The sequence below is a fragment of the Odocoileus virginianus genome, chromosome 23 (genome assembly GCF_023699985.2).
Source record: "Odocoileus virginianus isolate 20LAN1187 ecotype Illinois chromosome 23, Ovbor_1.2, whole genome shotgun sequence".
Lineage (NCBI taxonomy): Eukaryota > Metazoa > Chordata > Mammalia > Artiodactyla > Cervidae > Odocoileus > Odocoileus virginianus.
The window spans coordinates 12,216,484-12,235,923 of record NC_069696.1 but is presented as its reverse complement, the minus strand read 5'-3'; the positions used below and the strand labels follow the sequence as shown (position 1 = coordinate 12,235,923).

The 19,440-nt window shown below is 42.8% G+C and overlaps 1 protein-coding gene and 1 long non-coding RNA gene across 6 annotated transcripts in view; one reads left to right on the top strand and one right to left on the bottom strand.

Annotated features, from left to right (window-relative positions):
• The window catches only part of NUP50 (nucleoporin 50), a 30,229-nt gene extending 15,976 nt beyond the window's left edge, over positions 1-14,253 (bottom strand). For 3 of the 5 annotated variants that reach the window (XR_011482953.1, XR_011482954.1, XM_020888294.2), the window contains exons 1-6: positions 13,434-13,687; positions 10,206-10,284; positions 8,395-8,478; positions 5,338-5,524; positions 3,656-4,303; positions 529-610 (exon numbers count right to left, since the gene is read on the bottom strand). Coding sequence is in view for 3 of the 5 variants with exons in the window: in XM_020888294.2 (XP_020743953.2) it covers positions 529-610; positions 3,656-4,303; positions 5,338-5,524; positions 8,395-8,478; positions 10,206-10,284; positions 13,434-13,468 (1,115 nt within the window). In the remaining 2 variants the exon portion in view is untranslated. The other 2 variants (XM_020888297.2, XM_020888295.2) reach the window with 2 other exon arrangements.
• Positions 14,254-14,407: 154 nt separating this feature from the next.
• Positions 14,408-16,770, top strand: LOC139030573 (uncharacterized). The gene is made up of 2 exons (XR_011482955.1): positions 14,408-14,924; positions 15,647-16,770. It is a non-coding gene; the product is annotated as an uncharacterized lncRNA (long non-coding RNA).
• The last annotated feature ends 2,670 nt before the right edge of the window (positions 16,771-19,440 follow it).

Sequence of the window (19,440 nt, the reverse complement as noted above, 5' to 3'; positions counted from 1 at the left end):
ATCTTTGTTAAAAAGCACTAATTTCATTTCACTGAGAACTAAAAATTTCCCTTCAGCCTTTTTCTGAAAGCAACAACTCTCATTAAACAAAATTCACCCACATGCCAAACCAGTTTGCATCCCTGGGGGAAGATAGAGTAAAGTAAAGCCAAATCTAGAATCACTGACTTAGATGACTATCTTTGTAGGGAAAGGAGGGGAAGAAAGGAAGGAGAAAAAGGGAGAGAACAATGAGGTAAGAGATGAGGACAAGAAAAGAGTTTCTAAAGCACCTGAAAAGCAGAAAGAGCTAAACTAATATGAAAGAGCAGGCTTTGCCCAGCAGGAAATTTTTACATCATATTATTTTTAAAAAACAGGCCCAGAATTCTTCCTTGTCCCAATTCTGGGAGCAGGCACAGCCTGACCCCAGGAGGGGTGCCCGGTAAACTCTGCAGGGACGATGTTGCCCATGGGCTCCAGCCAGAGGCCTGTTTCCACGTCTCTGAAACTAAATTCATCAAGTGGGTTGCCGTGACTACTACTTACTTTTTGGAGTAAAAAGCATCGTCTTCTTTTACTTCAGTAACTACTACTTTCGGTGGCTCGTCACTCTCTTCTTCATCTCCACCTTTTGTAAAAACACCACCAAGAAGATTCAGAACAAGAGCATGAAAATGCGATAAAAGAAGTTTGCCCCCCTGTCCCTCACCTGAACCTAAAAATTACATGTAAGCTGATACAGAAACTGAAAGCACAATCTAACTGTGTCGGGGGGTCAAGGTGAGGAGGTACTTGCTGGATTTTTGTAGAAAGTCTTAGAACAAAAGTGCCCATGCTTGTATGCAGAGTGCAGGCAAGGTTACACAGAAAAAGTCAACACTCAGGTGCCCGGTTATACTCAGGTTACCCAGGAAAAGGAAAATCTCACACAGGCTTCTAGCACGTAAAATTTCACCCCCAAATATTCCTGTAACCATTTCTGCATCATGCCAAAGAACCAAGGAATGCAATGGCCGAAGACGGAGAAAACAAGCATTTTATAGGGCATGTTGTCAGAGAAATGAGTCCCAAGCCAAGTGTAAGTAACTGAAGCTGTGTCTGCATTGCCACGCCTCTGGACATGCTGGTACAGGGGGTGCCCTCCCGGTCTGAGCCCAAAGCACTATCCTTGACCCCAATGCCCCAATCGTAAGGGAGAGTAAAGTCACTGGTGGACACAAATTACGACCCCCTTAAAGAGAAAGCAACTTTATAACACTCAGTAATGAGCAACTAAGAAAAAGAATTCTGCTGCTTAAACAATTCAGGTTGCAAGATTTAAATTTTAAGATGGTATGCCTGAGTTAGGCCCTGGGCATTCTGTTATTCTAACAAGTTCTCCAAGTCTTTTCGTGCATAATATGTAATAACCACAGGGTGAGGAATAAGTGCTTTATGGAGGGGTCCCCTGCTGAGATGGAGACTATTTCAATTCAGCAGCCTTTCTACAAACAGCAGAGTCCCTGTGACTGTGACACACTCTCTCTCTGTCTTATTTAAGACAAAGGGAAGCTCTTTATTCTCTGCTTTGCCCTGGAGGGCTCTTGACTGAGGATACAGCTGAAGGCAGGGCAAAGCAACAGAAGGAAGTTTCCCTCCAGGAAGAAAAACAGTATTTACGGCCCACCTGCAACTGCAGTTTTCTTTCTCAAAGATCAATATGCTAATACCTGGGGAATGCACTTTTAACTGCTTGTAAGTCTCTATACAGACACTACTTGTTCCTGACCACCATGGGGTGAAGAGGGATGACACAACCCCTATTTGGAGATGCTCAAGCTGGATTTAGAAAAGGCAGAGGAACCAGAGGTCAAACTGCCAAGATCAGTTGGATCACCGAAAAAGCAAGAGAGTTCCAGAAAAACATCTACTCCAGCTTTACTGACTACACCAAAGCCTTTGACTGTGTGGATCAAAACAGACTGTGGAAAATTCTTAAAAAGATGGGAATACCAGACCACTTGACCTACCTCCTGAGAAACCAGCATGCAGGTCAAGAACAAGAGTCAGAACTGGACATGGAACAACAGACTGGTCCCAAACCGGGAAAGGAGAATGTCAAGGCTGTATATTGTCACTCTGCTTATTTAAGTCATATGCAGAGTACATCATGAGAAATGCTGCACTGGATGATGCACAAGCTGGAATCAAGATTGCTGGGAGAAATATCAATAACCTCAGATAGGCAGGTGACACCACCCTTATGGCAGAAAGCGAAGAATTAAAGAGCCTCTTGATGAACGTGAAAAAGGAGAGCAAAAAAGTTGGCTTAAAGCTCAACATTCAGAAAACTAAGATCATGGCATCCGGTCCCATCACTTCATGGCAAATAGATGAGGAAACAGTGAAAATAGTGACAGACTTTATTTTCTTGGGTTCCAAAATCACTGCAGGTGGTGACTGCAGTCATAAACTTAAAAGACACATACTTCTTGGAAGAAAAGTTATGACCAACTCAGACAGCATATTAAAAAGCAGAGACATTACTTTGCCAGCAAAGGTCTGTCTAGTTAAAGCTACGGTTTTTCCAGTGGTCATGTATGGATGTGAGAGTTGGACTATAAATAAAGCTGAGCGCCGAAGAATTGATGCTTTTGAACTGTGGTGTTGGAGAAGACTCTTAAGAGTCCTTTGGACTGCAAGGCGATCCAACCAGTTCATGCTAAAGGAAATCAGTCCTGAATATTCATTGGAAGGACTGATGCTGAAGCTGAAGCTCCAATACTTTGGCCACCTGATGGGAACTGATTCATCTGAAAAGACCCTGATGCTGGGAAAGACTGAAGGTGGGAGGAGAAGGGGGACAGAGGATGAATTGGCTGAATGGCATCACCAGCTTAATGAAACTGAGTTTGAGTAAACTCCAGCAGTTGGTGATGGACAGGGAAGCCTGCCTGGCGTGCTGCAGTCTGTGGGTTGCAAAGAGTCGGATGCAACTGAACTGACTGAAGTACAATGGAGAGAGTGGAGGGGCTGGGATGACAGCCTGGTTTGGGGCACTAACAAGACAGACCACGAACACTCGTAGAAAGTCGGCTACAACCCAGACATGTCAGTTTGTTCCACAAGGTTATGAAGTCTGTTGCTGCCACTGTCTTTCAGTCACCAAATCACATCCAACCCTTTGCCACCTCACAGACTGAAGCACGCCAGGCCTTCCTGTCCCTCACCATCTCCTGGAGTTCGTCCAAGTTCATGTCTATGAAGTCTACCTATTTTATTTATAGTAATGTTTTGCTATGTGAATTTATAAGCAAATCTCTTAAAACAATTCAGTGAACATCCATGAAGAGTTTTTTTTTCAATGAAATAAATTTTCAAAAAATCTTAGTTTTTTTTTCTTAATGTAAAGGCATGTGTTTGATGGGTTTTCAAAGTTCCTGTGCCAGATGTTTTTCTATTATTTTTATATTCATAATCCTTCTAATAATCCTATAAAATAGGTCTTACTCCATTTTATGAATAAGCAATCAGAGAAATTAACCAGCTCTACCCAGGATCACACACGCATCTAGGCACTAATGGAGTCTGGACATGAATCCAGATCCATCTTACTCACAAGACTACACTTTTCCCACTAAACACAAAACTCACATGAACCTAAGACAGACCTCAAGCACTGAACTGTGTTTACCTTTGCATTCGTTGCCGCCACTTTCTGCTTGGCTCTCCGATGTTTTAGTGGAAAATGGTGAAGAAATCGGTTTACTCTGGGTAGTATCTTTGCCAAATAAACTGGAATTTCCAGAAGAAAATCCAGTCAAGGGGCCCGAATTTAAGGAGCCCAAAACAGAACTATCAATTTTCTTGCCAAAATTAAACGAGGCACTTGTGGCTCCTAGTGATGGGTCCTTGCTCTTTTCAGACACAGCTTCCACCTTCTGTCCAGACGTATCCTCAGTTTTGTTGACATGAAACAAAAATGGTGACTCTGGTTGTAATTTTGTTGAACCAAATAGAGAAGGAGGCTGTGCGTCAACTGATATTTTGCTGGCTTCACTTTCGGAATCACTGTTGCCGCTGCTCCCGTGTTGCTGTTCGATGCTTGCCAAGTACTTCTCGTAGTCTTTGAAGATCGGCGTGAGGTCGCAGAGCGGGTTTGTGTCCACATGCTTCACGATCCAATCCCGCACAGAGCGGTTTAAGGCCGCCAGCTGCTTGTGATAGGCGTTCCCATGGCGGGCAGCACCAGAGGAGGGAGGCTGCTGACTGTCACCGGTAGTTTTAGGGGTTGAAATCTTTTTATCAACCAAGGAGGTAGGGCCGTTCATAGCAGTTGATCCTATAGGAAATTACACGTTTAAGAATTTATTCAGAAGCTGATTAAGTTAAGCCATTCAGATTTTCGTACTGCTCTGCCTTCACATTTTCTTTTATCGTATCCCATTTTTGTTATAGTTCAAGATGCGTACATATAGTATTCAAAAACTAGTTATTACAAAGATCAACTAAAACATTTTACATGTATACATGAATATATATATACATATATACACACACACACACATATTTTTTCACATGCTTGCATTAAACCTGTCATTTTAAAATAATCTTTTCCTTCAAAAGGATGCCCATTTCACCTAAACTGTCAAAATAGTTAGTATAAAACTTAACCCCCAAGACTGTAGGAACATATATTAATGCAGTTAAAATCTTAACAGGAAGTGCTTATTTTAATCACACTAAACACTGCCTAATTTAAATGAAACAGTATACACTCTTAGAATAATTTGCTAAGTATGATCCAATGAGTCAGGATCACTTCCAAGAATCAAAGATTTTAACCCACAAGTCCATTCTCTGTCGCTAATTCCAAGATTCTTGAGTAATTTCCTCAAAGTAGGATGAGGCAATCAACATGTCCTGGGCAAAATAAACCACGCCTGGGAATGTAGGTGTGTGGCACAGAGGAAATTCTTGGTACATTACAATGAATGAGGTGGAGGGATGGGAGGCCTTCACCTAGGGTCCACTAAGAGCTTCTTTTTCTCTTTTGATCCTTAGGTCAATTCTGAGGTCATATTCATTTCACAGCTGAAGGAAGATTTGGAAGCTCAAAGGTTAAGGAACTTTACCAAGGTCACACAGAGCTGGTAACTGGCAGAACTGAGAACAGAACCCAGGCTGTTTTGGCCCGTGCTCTACTCACTCTGTAATTAGCCAAAAGCTCCCTAATTTTCGTCCCTTTCATCATCACCATGTTCTTGCTCCTACAGCCGCAGAACCCAGAAAAAAGCGCCCCACCCCCCAAATTGCAAAATTTGTTTTTATAGATTATCCTTCCACAGATAAGACGGGGAAGAAGCACCTACTCACCGAAGGTGGCCTTGGTCTCAGTTGCTGCCCTCGTGCTGGAGAAGGAAGGGGCACTAGTTATGCTGTTTCCGTTCGACAGTCCTTCCAGAGGCTTCCCTCCAGCACCATTACCAAATCCAGAAAACCCTCCTCCTCCAGAAGATGCAACCAAACCTTTAAATCCTTTAAAGGCGCCTCCACCATCAGACTGGAAAATAAAGACAGAGCACACACTAGATAACTCTTTTTGTTTCCAAATAAGCAAGCAAAAGGCAGTATTCTCTTGGCTAAATAGTACCCACAACCCTTATGCAACCAGCATGAAAGGAAACTGCCAGAACAAGCAGAGACAACATGGATTTTACTCACGATGAGAGATTTGCAATCTGAAACTGCCTTCCTATAACAGGAAGGATAGACGGAATCAGAATGAAATAATTTTTTAAAACCTATTTATGATATAAAAGGTTAAAAAGACTAATTCAAATAAATTTATGGACTCACCAGCAGCTACAGAACTATAAATAAAACACTCTCAACACAACTAAACCCCAAATGAAAGACTTTTCATATACTATTCAAAGACCAAGTGCCCTAAGGAAGTTATAGAAACATCAAGTTAGGTTCACTAAAAGTATTTTACCCACTACTTACAATTTCCTACGAACTTCTGGAGCTTTCAACCTGTGTTCAATGTACAGAACTCTGATGCTTTGGGAATGTCTGGCACGCTTCATGAAATTCGAAAGCTGCTCTTTCCACTGTGGTCTGCACTGTTTCTACCTCTTCACTGTCACTCGTACACAACAGCTGGCCTGCCCCTCCTCGAGCCTATCTTCCCAGGCGCTCTCAGGCCTCTTGCCAGTAGCCCCCATGGCTTTGACCTCCTGGACGGGAAACTTAACAGAGCTGCACCCATCTCCCAATTCCTGTTCTGAGTGGCCAACCAGTATACCTAGCAGTCTCCTAGAGAACTCCATGTGGTTGTACCACAGGCCCTGAAATACTTTTCCTAAGACAAAATCAATAACTTCCTCATGAAGTCCCGTCCCCCCTATATTTTCTCCATGAAAGAGCTATCAACTATTACTTGGCTCAAGACCTACATCCAACCAGTCACCAGTCTTAAGAATGACATTAGGCCAGAAAAGAACTCAAAGAAAAATTGAACAAAGCCACCACAGAACATGCAGCCAAGTAAATTTATTCCAAGGATGCCACCCAGACTGTTCAAACAAGCCTCTCCTGCCTGACAAGAGATGCCCAGGTCACCAAGACAGTGCTCACGGGTCTGGGACATATCTGAGGGGTGAAGCGCTGTTACACATGGAGTGACTGCTGAATATGGAGACATGATTCCAGGTCATGAATTTTAACTCATATTTTATCTTTTTGAACACAAGAATGAAACATTTTTCCAGGAAACAGCTATGACAAACCTAGACAGCATATTAAAAAACAGAGACATTACTTTGCCAACAAAGGTATGTCTAGTCACAGCTATGGTTTTTCCAGTAGTCATGTATGGATGTGAGAGTTGGACTATAAAGAAGGCTGAAAGCCAAAGAATCGATGCTTCTGAACTGTGGAGTTAGAGAAGACTCTTGACAGTCTCTTGGACTGCAAGGAGATCAAACCAGTCAATCGTAAAGGAAATCAATTCTGAATATTCATTAGAAGGACTGATGCTGAAGTTGAAGCTCCAATACTCTGGCCACCTGATACGAAGACCCCGATGCTGGGAAAGATTGAAGGCAGGAGGAGAAGGGGATGACAGAGGACGAGATGGTTGGATGGCATCACCGACTCAATGGACATAAGTTTGAGCAAGCTCTGGAAGATGGGGAAGGACAGAGAAGTCTGGTATGCTGCAGTCCATGGGATCGCAGAGTCGTATGCAACTGAGCAACTGAACAACAATAAACACTAGAAGGAACACCAAAATGGGAAACGCTTCTATTATTCTCAAACGTATTACCCCACCCACACCTCAATCCTAGGAAACAGGTAAGACTTTGAGAATATCTTACATTTTCCTGTCTTACCCCAACACCCACTTCCCTTGCTTTCCAATTACTATATTCATTTTTCCACTTCAACTATAACACAACTTGAATTTGTCTACATCTACCTCTTATTTCCCCAACTGGATAAGCTCCCTTTAAGGTACAGATGTCATATTTATTATCTTTTATATCTCCCATGGTCTTCACCAAGGGTATGCACAAGTGAACTAGGCATTTTAAAAAGCATTTTAAAATGCTTTAAGAACTCAATTAAAAATGAGTTAAGAACTCAATTAAGAACTCAATCAAAAAATGGACAAAAGGTCTAAACAGACATCGCCCCAAAGAAGATATACAGATGATCAACAGGCATGTAAAAAAATGTTCAACATCACTAATTATTACAACAACACAAATCAAAACTATGATGAGGTATCACTTCACATAGGTCAGAATGGCTACCATCAAAAAGTCTACAATTACTAAATGCTGGAGAAGACATGGAGAAAAACGTGCCTTCCTACACTGCTGGCAGGAATGTAAATGGGTACAGCCACTAAAGGAGAAAAGTATGAATGTTCCTTAAAAAAAAAAAAAAGAAAACAAACAAAAAAAACACAGAACTACCATACAATTTAGTGATCCCATTCCTGGGCATTTATCCAGACAAAATTATAATTTAAAGATACATGCACCCCAAAATTCACTGCAGCACTATTTACAATAGTCAACACATGGAAGCAACCAAAATGTCCACTGACAGATGAACGGATAAAGATGATGATGTGCTGTGTGCTCTGTCTCGCTGACTCTTTGTGACCCCATGGACTGTAGCCCATCAGGCTCCCCTGTCCATGGAATTCTCCAGGCAAGAATTCTGGAGTGGGTTGCCATTTCCTTCTCCAATGATAAACCATTATATATTTTTAAAAGGCATTCTTGATAGATTACATAAAAGATATTTTTTTAAAAAAAAGCATTTATTGATCTGATTGCTCCCAGAGGTGGAAATACTCTACAACTCAGAAATCAAATTAGTGTTTAGAACCAGAAGCTGTAAGGAAACACTCACTTCGAATCCAACATTTCTACGCTTTGCTTTCTTTATGGCTCTATTCTTCAAGACCTCCTCACTGGCCACCGAAAATGTTCCCACCTGCAGGAGTATACAAATTAAAGAGCAATAAGAAAAGGGCAAAAAGGTAAAATGCTGAATTTCTAAAAAGCTAGACCAAGACAAACTGATCAATAACGTCTGGGTTCTAAGTACTGTTAATACTGATAACATGAATTATGGAGAGCATATATTAAACTAAAGTTTATGTCTCTTACCTGTCTTATGAATTTCACTGCTAGTCAGGTGAATCGGAAATGTTTCAGAAACTACAAATCCAGACTCTGAACCACAATTCAGAGAGAAGACTGTATACATCAACTTTCTAAGAAGACTAAGACCATTAAAACCTTGGCACAAAACTGTTCATGATCAATTCTTCAAATATTTCAAATATATTCAAAGACATTACCCAGATGCCAAAGCTAGCATCTTACTACTATAGTTTTCAAAAATTAAGTTCATAATACACATTATTGTAAAGAACAGCTCTGCCCATTTGCCCATGATCCAGAAGACCTCTGAGGGACCTGGGACTCTAAGTGACCTGTTGGAAATTTGCTGAAAATGTTTGGCTTTACTTCACCCTTTCTTTTACCTTGGAGAAATGGCATAGAATACTTGCTATAAAAAGTTCTCTTCTATACTTATTTCACATAATGTTAAACTGTGGAATCTCTGTACCCACAGAAGGGATCATCTGACTACGCCTGACTCAAATGTAATGTCCTTCCACACACGTTTCATTAGAATCTATATCCAAATGCAAGTTCTTTCATTTCTGAAATATTTTAATGTCAGAACAAATCATTATGTGATAGGCTTGGAACATGACTGTAGCCTAAAACATGGAAAAAACTGAGTTACCAAAGACATGCTTAAAAAGTACCAAGTCAGTCAGAGTTGTTAAAAACACTTCTTTATAAGCCCATACTTGTGACTTTGGTTTCCTTAAAAATATTAGTACACATATTTGTAAAGGAAAAATATTAGTACTAGAAAATAGATTGAGAAAGAAAAAAAATAGCAGTCGAAGAATTATCTTGGAAATGCTTTTGCAAACTATTTAAAATATATATTTTTTAACTTGGCACACTTCTTTTAACTTGAAAGGCTAACTTGGTTCAGGCTTGCTCAGTGAACTGGCCTGGGAGTATCAAACTGCTGATGAGGCATTTCAGAAATGCAGCTGTGTTTTATTCTTTTTAAGAGAAAAATTAAAAGGTTTCCTCAGAGAAGACCATTTTTATTTTCTTAGGAAAGAAACCAGGCCATCTAAATTCTATTCCTGTTAACCCAGCTGGGGGTGGAGAGTGTCTCAGATCTTCAATATGAAATAAAACAGGACTCTTAGAAGCAGTACAGTAAGGGGAGGCAAACTCAATCTTCTAAAATCTAAAACTGTTGAGTATGGCAAACTAAGACAGTGGTGGTAAAACACTTTTCAAGTTTAGTTTATAACTAGATCATTTACTCAGCCTTCAATCTGGACTAAAACCATGGGCTGAGCGTGCTCAATGAAATGCTATATGAAATTCAGGAGGAAGATGATTCTACAAAGGCGTAGAGTACTGAAGGAACAGTTGCTAATGGAAAAGCACACCCATCAATTTCTATACTTAGCATAGATCATAAGAAACCATATTATTTCCAGTTCAGGATGCTCTGAAAAAGGCCTTTTATTTTTACCACAGTTTTCACGAGGAATCACAAAACAAATTTAAATTTGGAAGTAGCAGGAAATCATTCTTAGGGAAAGCACCTTTTACCTCTTCTGCTTCGTCTTCTTGATCCCAGTTCCTATCTGTCAATTCCTTCTCGGCGATTCTTTTGGCCATTTTTTTGAACCTAAAGGTAAAAAGATGAGAAGTACTAAGCTTTTGTTGTTGTTAAGTCGCTCAGTAGTGTCCAACTCTTTGCAACCTTTTGGACAATAGCCTGCCAGGTTCCTCTGTCCATGGGATTTCCCAGACAAGAATACAGGAGAGGGTTGCCATTTCCTTCTCTAGAGGATCCCAACCTAAACGTCAAACCCATGTCTCCGGCACTGGTAAGCGGGTTCTTTACCAATGAGCCACCAAGGCAGCCAGTAATAAGTTTGCTTTTCCAAAACATGATTTAACTCTTACAACGAATTTTAAAAATTTACTTTAGCATGAAATGAGATAAAAACATCCCTGATACCAGTGGGCACTTCTTTAATGAGAATGGTATAACACTGTTAGGTTCCCAGTGTCACAAATCCAACAAAAATTACAGAAGAAGGCAGCGAAGTCTTCTAAGACACAGTGAAAAACAATAAAACAATTCCATTTGGGAAAAAAATGCTAATGAAACACTGATTTTTTTAAAAATCAGAAATCTACAGAACTGCCTAATAATCAACAAATGCTCAATTAACTCCATGCAAATTACATTAATACATAGCCTGGCTATAGGCAAGACATTTTTAATATTTAAAATTCTCTTAAGGATATTTAGTAAAGTTTGACCTTAGTTAAGAATGTGAACGAGGCATTACGTTCACAAGATGGTCTCTGACTTCAAGGGTTCATCTTGCAAGTTTTCAAGTTTACGATGGTGGGAAAGCAACACTCGTTAAGTAGAAACCTTCCTTTAGATTTTGACTTTTTCTCAGGCCAGCAATATGAGGTATGATATTCTCCTGTGATCCTGGGTAGTGGCAACAAGCCACAGCTCCCAGCCTGCCAGCCAAGCCACCACAATCAAGGATACACTTACAACCATTCTGTACCCATATAACTATTCTGGTTTTCATTTTCTGTATAGTATTCAAAAAATTATATTAGATACTCAACACTACTATAAAACAGTCTTTGTGTCAGTTGATTCTGCCCAACTGTAGGCTAATGTCTGAGCACTTTTAAGGTAAGCTGGGCTATGATCTTCAGTAGGTTTGACGTACTAAATGCATTTTCGACTTACAGTATTTTCAACTTACCATGGGTTTATTGTGACATAATCCCAACATACATTGAAGAAGATAGTTCAAAATATGATTAACATGAATGATAACATTCTTAGAATTCTTAATTCTTCAAAAACAAGCCATCAGCAGCAGAAACCAACATAACATTGTAAAGCAATTGGCATCCAATTAAAAAATAAATTTAAAACAAACAAAAAAATCGCAAAAAAAGAAAAACATCAGCTCAACTTCTATTCAAGGCTTGTTGTTGTTTAGTTGCTAAGTTGTGTCTGACTCCATGTAGTCATCCCTTAAAATTCCCAATTTATTTTCTGACCCTAAGATGTGTATCTGTTGCTATTAAAAACAGAAACAATCAATGGAGAGCGCCACAGTGAGCGCTGTGCTTGGCTCTTCCCTAACTTACCAATTAAATAGGTCACATACCTCCTTACCTTTCGCAGAGATCTACCAATTAGCGTGGAACACTAGCCAGGGTTCCTGAAAACCAGCCTAGCTTCCGTCCTAGTCCTTCCCCACTCTTATTTGCCCTCAAGACCAGAACCCACCAGAGAAGTTTCTAGAAGCTCATGGTCATTAAGACACAAACTTATACATCACTCACTGGGCACAGTAAGATCTGTAAGATAAAATTCAAAGCCAGTGTTCCAAAGTCCTCCAAAATCCTATCCCCTGGTAGGATAATCACACAGCAATTTTCAGCTTTTAATAAGCTCCTAATAATCTCTGAATTTTTCTTTTACCAAGTGCTTTTTTTCTGATTACAGAATAAATGGCTTTAAAGTCCCAGATTCTAAAACATAGTGAGAATTAACATAATTTTGTCATTACTTGCAAATCTTTCTTAATGCCTCCGTCCCAAACACTTGGTCAAGTTTTGCTATTAATCTTGTCATTCAGAAAACAAACAAGGTGCCCTTCCGCATAAATTCTTAGTCAACTTGAACTGCTCAGAGGCCAGACCCCTGTGTTGCTTCTTTTGGGCCATTTCCCATTCAGTAACTAACACCTCCACCAGAGGGCAGAAGAGAGGAGAGACTGAAACAGTCCTTTTTTTGCTATTAACTTAGTAACCTAACTAGTTATTAACAGGCAAAAAGGAGTGGAGCTGAAAGTGCAAAAACTTGATTAACTGTTAAAACTGTAACACCTAACCCACAGCCACAACTAAAGACAACTGGCATAGTCAAATAACCTAAATTAATATACCAATTCACTTCCTATTCCATATTTATCCAATCTCCATTTTTATCAAATCAATGAATAACCAGAGGGCAGGTATCTTTGTTTCACTCACTCAGGTACCTCAAAACCCGCCCCCCTCCACATGATAGATGGTCTAGAATCAGAGATCGGGGACACTGCAAGTTTGAGAAAAATACTACAAAATGCTAGCATCCAGTTTTGCCATGTTGTTGTTGAAGACCTTTGGCAAATCATTTCATTTTTGTGCCTCAATTTCTTTACTTCACAACAGGGAAGTGCTGTGAAATTTAAATGAGATAAACAAAAAGCTTAGCTTAGAACAGTGCCTGGAACAGAGGAAGGACTCAATATATCTTATCAAAGAGAAAAGTTCTGTCAGAAACAAAGGCTCTAAAACACTTTCCCTCCCTAACTTAAAGGCTGTAGTGGGGAAAAACAAAATTAACTTGAATTATGAATCGGGCTCTAAAAAATACTTTACCAAATCCATATTTTATTTCAAAGCATGGTACTTCAGACAGTAACATCTCTTTGAAAAAGGAAAAAAGTGCCGGTAAAGTACTTAGAACAAAGCCTAGCACCTAGTCTTTAAGTGTTAAGAACTAAGAACGTAAAAAAAAAGGTGGGCTTGTGGTTTAGAAGCACCAAATCATGAAATGATTACTAGGTATGAAGCATACCTTGAGATAGGAAAATCGAAAACTTTCGGGAATTGGGGGAAACTTTATTTGTGCCGGATACAGGGAATTCTGTGATCTCTGCAACCGGGGGCTGCCCCGACCTTGGAGTGTAACTTCAGTCCACGTCGATTTACTCTAAGACGGAAACAGACTGAACATACTTGGCAGCGTGGTCCCCCGAGGAAAAATGGAACATGGGGCCGGCCCTCGGAGACTGAAACGCTAGAGGAAAACGAAATCCTCGAACATTGCTCTTGATCGAAAGAGACAAGTGATGAGCGGGCTGTAGCTGCAGTACAGGGAGCGGAGAGAGACGAGTACCGGAAGGAGCGCGAGGAGATACACCGAGGACGCCTAGCCAGGGCGGACCCTTCCCTCTCCGGCTCCCACCTCCGCCGGGGCCGCGGGGGCCCCGCGCCCGGGCCCAGCCTTCCCCAACTCGGACACCGCAGCCCCGACAGGCCGGCCCCGAGCCCGGCCTCACAAACACCCCGCCGGGTTGCGTCGCGGCTGACACCACGCCCCACCCTTCTCCGCTCCCTCAAGCGCCCCGTCCCCAGCCGGCGCCCCGCACCCCGCTCCACCCTCCTCGGGCTCCCCGTTTCAGGCCCGGGTCCGGCACCCGGGACCCGGCTTCCTTCTTTACCCGGCGCCCGCCCCTTCCGTGCCGCCCAGTCAGCCCGCCCCTCACCTCTCCGGTGGCTGCGGCGGCCCTCGCTGGGATGTGAGCGCGGCGAAGCCGGGGTGCGCAGCGGAGAGCAGGTGCGAGGTCGCGGCCGCGGCACTCGGGTCTGAAGCGGCGCGCGGTCGTTTCTGGTGTGCTGAGAGCCTCGAAGGATTCGGTGATCGGCAACCCCTGAGTCTCAAACACCATGTCCTTCGGGGAGGGTCTCGTTTCTCTGCGTTGAGCAGTGAGGGGAGGTAAGCCGTCTGGTCAGTGGGAGACGGCTAAGAGAACAGCGCCCCACACACCTCAGGCCGCCATTTTGTAACTCGAATCGAGCCCTCACGACCAATTCGGAAAAAAAAAGGGAGGAAAGAAACGCCCGCGTCCAGCTACTGCGCAAGCGCGCCGGAGCGTCGGTTGGCAGCACCACCCACGGCGGCGGCCGGGCCTCTCGCTGCGCATGCACCCAGCTGCTTTGAAAAAACCGTCGACGAAGGCGCGTCTCTCGTTTCACGCATGCGCGCGCAAGCGCACGTCCTATGCTCTGGCTCCGGCGGAAGTCGGCACCGGGGGCGGGGCTTATGCGCCTCTGCCCCTTGTGGGACGCGGTCCGCGTTGGAGGCCGTCGCGCGCGGTTGGCTGCTAGTTGTGGGCGCGGCCGGGGTTCCGGAGGCCCGTGGGAGAGCTGAGTCTGTAGGGGAGCATGGCGGGCGCTCGTGGTGTCGGGATCTGGTGCTGGAGGGCGGAGAAGGGAGCGGTCGTGACCTCCGGAGGCTTGAGTGAACTCGGGTAGCGTCACGTCAGGAGCTCGGTGCCTCAGCCGTGGAAGAGAGCTGCCCCGTGGGCCGGCCACTTGCCTGCGACGCGCCGGCCGCGGATGCTCGGAAGGTCTGGGACTCACGGAGCCCGGGAGGGAAGGTCGCGGGCGTGGACGAGAGAAGCGGACCGGCCACTGTTCCGTGGCCAGCTGTATTTCCTTTCTGCGGTGGGTGCCATAGAGGCGAAGTCACTTGCCATTTTGCATATATAGTCGGTATCAACGAAGATGAAGTCTGCAAAGGCGTTTTTTAAACTGTGGGACGAATACGAATGTCCAGGGTCAGGATGTGTTTTCGTGTGCTTTTGCTTGAGTACTGCAGCATAGCATCTCAAGATAACCACTTACAGTAATGGAGTGAAAGTCGCTCAGTCGTGTCCAACTTTTTGCGACCCCTTGGACGGTACAGTCCGTGGAACTCTCCAGGCCAGAATACTGGAGTGTGTAGCCTTTCCCAAGCCAGGGATCGAACCCAGGTCTCCTGCATTGCAGGCGGATTCTTTACCAGCTGAGCCACAAGGGAAGCCCAAGAATACTGGAGTGGGTAGTCTCCCTTCTCCAGCAGATTTTCCCGACCCAGGAATCAAAATAGGGTCTCCTGCATTGCAGGCGGATTCTTTACCAGCAGACCCAATAGACGGCAGCGCACCAGGCTCCTGCGTCCCTGGGGTTCTTCAGGCAAGAACACTGGAGTGGGTTGCCATTACCGTCTCCAAACAGTGCTATGAGAGAATGAATAAAGCTCTACAAAGCAATTTAAACGCTCCTTGCCTTACAGTTAATAGGTCGCTATGGGAATTAGATCCGTTACTAATTAGCAAAAATTGCTTCAGAAAAGGAACGTTCTTAGAGCAACGGTTCTTAACCTTTTTTTTTTTTTATTCCTCCAGGCAGGGTTTATGATTACACTTGTGTGAAATGCCGGCTTCCTTGGTAGCTCTGCTGGTAAAGAATCTGCCTGCAATGCGGGAGACCCGAGTTGGATTCGCGGGTCGGGAAGATCCCCTGGAGAAGGGATAGGCTACCCACTCCAGTATTTTTGAGCTTTCCTGGTGACTCAGCTGGTAAAGAATCTGCCTGTAATGCGGGAGACCAGGGTTCCATCCCTTGGTTGGGAAGATTCCCTGGAGAAGGGAAAGGCTACCCACTCCAGTATTCTGGCTTGGAGAATTCCATGGACTGGGGAATAGCAGAGAGTTGGACACGAAATGTGTGAAGAAAATATCTCCTGCGTTTTTAATAAACAGGAACTGTAAGAAACAAAGTGAATGAGGAAACAGGATTGGTTCCAGATAGCTGAGGTGCATATGAAAGAAGTGAATTCAGTGATACCTGGTCTTTGATGTTCAGACTGCCTGATCCCTTTGTTGCAAACTTGTGTATAGCCTGAGTTTCCCTTCTGCCTCTTTGGAGCAGTTTTCTCAGAGCTACTGAGATGCTGTCTTCTGGGCTGGGAGTCCAAAACATTCCCACCAAACAACTCTGCTTTCAGGGTGTGGCTGTATTTTTTAGTCCACACTTGAAAGTGCAAAGAAAGTTTGCATACATTCATGCAGAATCAGAAGAGTGGGAACATTCTTGATGGCCAGTGAGGAAGTCTTGAAGAATAGAGCCATAAAGAAAGCAAAGCTGTAGAAATGTTGGGTTTGAATTGAAGTGTTTTCTTACAGTTTCTGGTACTAAACACTAATATGATTTCTGAGTTGTAGAGTATTTCCACCTCTGGGAGCAATCAGATCAATAAATGCTTTTTAAAAAAATTGTCCTTTTATGTAATCTATCAGGAATGCTTTTTAAATGTATGTATATAGTAAGTTCTTGGTTGGTTATCTCTTGTATATAGTAGTACTGTGTATATGTTAATCACAAACTCCTAATTTATGCCCCCCCCTCCACATTTCCCCTTCCTAACCCTTAAGTTTGTTTCCTGTGTCTGTGAGTCTATTTCTGTTTCTGTTTGTATCATTTTTGTAGATTCCATATATAAGCAATATCATATTTGTTTTTAGCTGGCTTACTTCAGTATGATAATTTCTAGGTCCATCCATGTTGCTGCACGTGGCATTATTTCGTTCCTTTTTATGGCTGAGTAATATTCCATGGTGTGTGTGTCTACACCACATCTTTATCCGTGTCTTTCCTAGTGGCTCAGAGGTAAAGAATCCACCTGCAATGCAGGAGATGTGGGTTCTATCCTTGGGTCGGAAAGATCCCCTGGAGAAGGAAGTGGCAACCCACTCCAGTATACTTGTGTGGAAAAATCCCATGAACAGAGGAGCCTGGCAGGGTGCAGTCCATAAGGTTGCAAAGAGTTGGACATTGAGCTTGCAAGAACATCATGTAGAGAGCCAATTTGCATATAATTTCAGGATGTTTATGAACCATCCCTAAAAGCCTATTCGTGGACTGGTGTGTAAAGACTGCTTATCTAGATACAAGGATTACACGTTCAGTTCAGTTTAGTTGCTCAGTCGTGTACGACCTATGGACTGCAGCACAACAGGCCTCCCTGTCCATCACCAGTTACCAGAGTTTGCTTAGACTCATGTCCATCGAGTCGGTGATGCCATCCAACCATCTCATCCTTTGTCATCCCCTTCTCCTCCCGCCTTCAGTCTTTCCCAGCATCAGGGTCTTTTCCAGGGAGTCAGTTCTTAACATCAGGTGGCCAAAGTATTGGAGTTTCAGCTTCGGCATCAGTCCTTCCAATGAATATTCAGGACTGATTTCCTTAGTATGGACTGGGTGGATCTCCTTGCTGTCTGAGGGACTCTCAGGAGTCTTCAACACCACAGTTCAAAAACATTAATTCCTTGGTGCTCAGCTTTCTTTATAGTCCAACTCTCACATCCATACATGACTGCTGGAAAAACCATAGCTTTGACTACACAGACCTTTGTTGTCAAAGTAATGTCTCTGCTTTTTAATATGCTGTCTAGGTTGGTCATAACTTTTCTTCCAAGGAGCAAGTGTCTTTTAATTTCATGGCTGCAGTCACCACCTGCAGTGATTTTGGAACCCAAAACCAGCGTCTCACTGTTTACCCATCTATTTGCCATGAAGTGATAGGACCACATGTCATGATCTTAGTTTTCTGAATGTTGAGTTTTAAGCCAATTTTTTTCAGTCTCCTCTTTCACTTTCATCAAGAGGCTCTTAAGTTCTTCTTCACTTTCTGCCATTAGTGTGGTGTCATCTGCATATCTGAGGTTATTGATATTTCTCCCGGCAATCTTGATTCCAACTTGTTCTTCATCCAGTCCAGCATTTCTCATGATGTACTCTGCATATAAGTTAAATAAGCAGGGTGACAATATACAGCCTTGACATACTCCTTTCCCTATTTGGAACCAGTCATTGTTCCATATCCAGTTCTGACTGTTGCTTCTTGACCTGCATACAGATTTCTCAAGAGTCAGGTGGTCTGGTATTCCCATCTCTTGAAGACTTTTCCAAAGTTTGTTGTGATCCACACAGTCAAAGGCTTTGGCATAGTCAGTAAAGTAGAGGGAGATGTTTTTATGGAGCTCTTGCTTTTTTAGTGATCCAATGGATGTTGACAATTTGATCTCTGGTTCCTCTGCCTTTTCTATATCCAGCTTGAACACCTGAAATTTCATGATTCACATACTGTTGAAGGCTGGCTTGGAGAATTTTGAGCGTTACTTTGCTAGCGTGTGAGATGAGTGCAATTGTGTGGTAGTTTGAACATTCTTTGGCATTGCCTTTCTATGGGATTGGAATGAAAACTGACCTTGTCCAGTCCTGTGGCCACTGCTGAGTTTTCCAAATTTGCTGGCATGTTGAGTGCAGCACTTCCACAGCATCTTTTAGGATTTGAAATAGCTCAACTGGAATTTCATGACCTCCATTAGCTTTGTTCCTAGTGATGCTTCCTAAGGCTCACCTGACTTCGCATTCCAGGATGTCTATCTCTAGGTTAGTGATCACACCATCGTGGTTATCTGGCTCGTGAAGATCTCTTTTTGTATAGTCCTCCTGTGTATTCTTGCCACCTCTTCTTAATATCTTCTGCTTCTGTTAGGTCCATACCTTTTCTGTCTTTTATTGTGCCCATCTTTGCATGAAATGTTCCCATGCTATCTCTAATTTTCTTGAAGAGACCTCTAGTCTTTCCCATTCTGTTTTTTTCCTCTATTTCTTTGCATTGATCACTGAGGAAGGCGTTCTTATCTCTCCTTGCTATTCTCTGGAACTCTGCATTCAAATGGGTATATCTTTCCTTTTCTCCTTTGCCTTTAGCTTCTCTTCTTTTCACAGCTATTTGTAAGGCCTCTTCAGACAACAGTTTTGCCTTTTTGCATTTCGTTTTCTTGGGGATGGTTTTAATCCCTGCCTCCTGTACAGTGTCACGAACCTCCGTCCATAGTTTTTCAGGCACTCTGTCTATCAGATCTAGTCCCTTAAATCTATTTGTCACTTCCACTTTATAATGGTAAGGGATTTGATTTAGGTCATACCTGATTGGTCTAGTGGTTTTCCCTATTTTCTTCAATTTAAGTCTGAATTTGGCAATAAGGATTTCATGATCTGAGCCACAGTCAGCTTCCGGGCTTGGCATTTGCTGACTGTATAGAGCGTCTCCATCTTTAGCTGCAAAGAATATAATCAATCTGATTTCAGTATTGACCATCTGGTGACGTCCATGTGTAGAGTCTTCTCT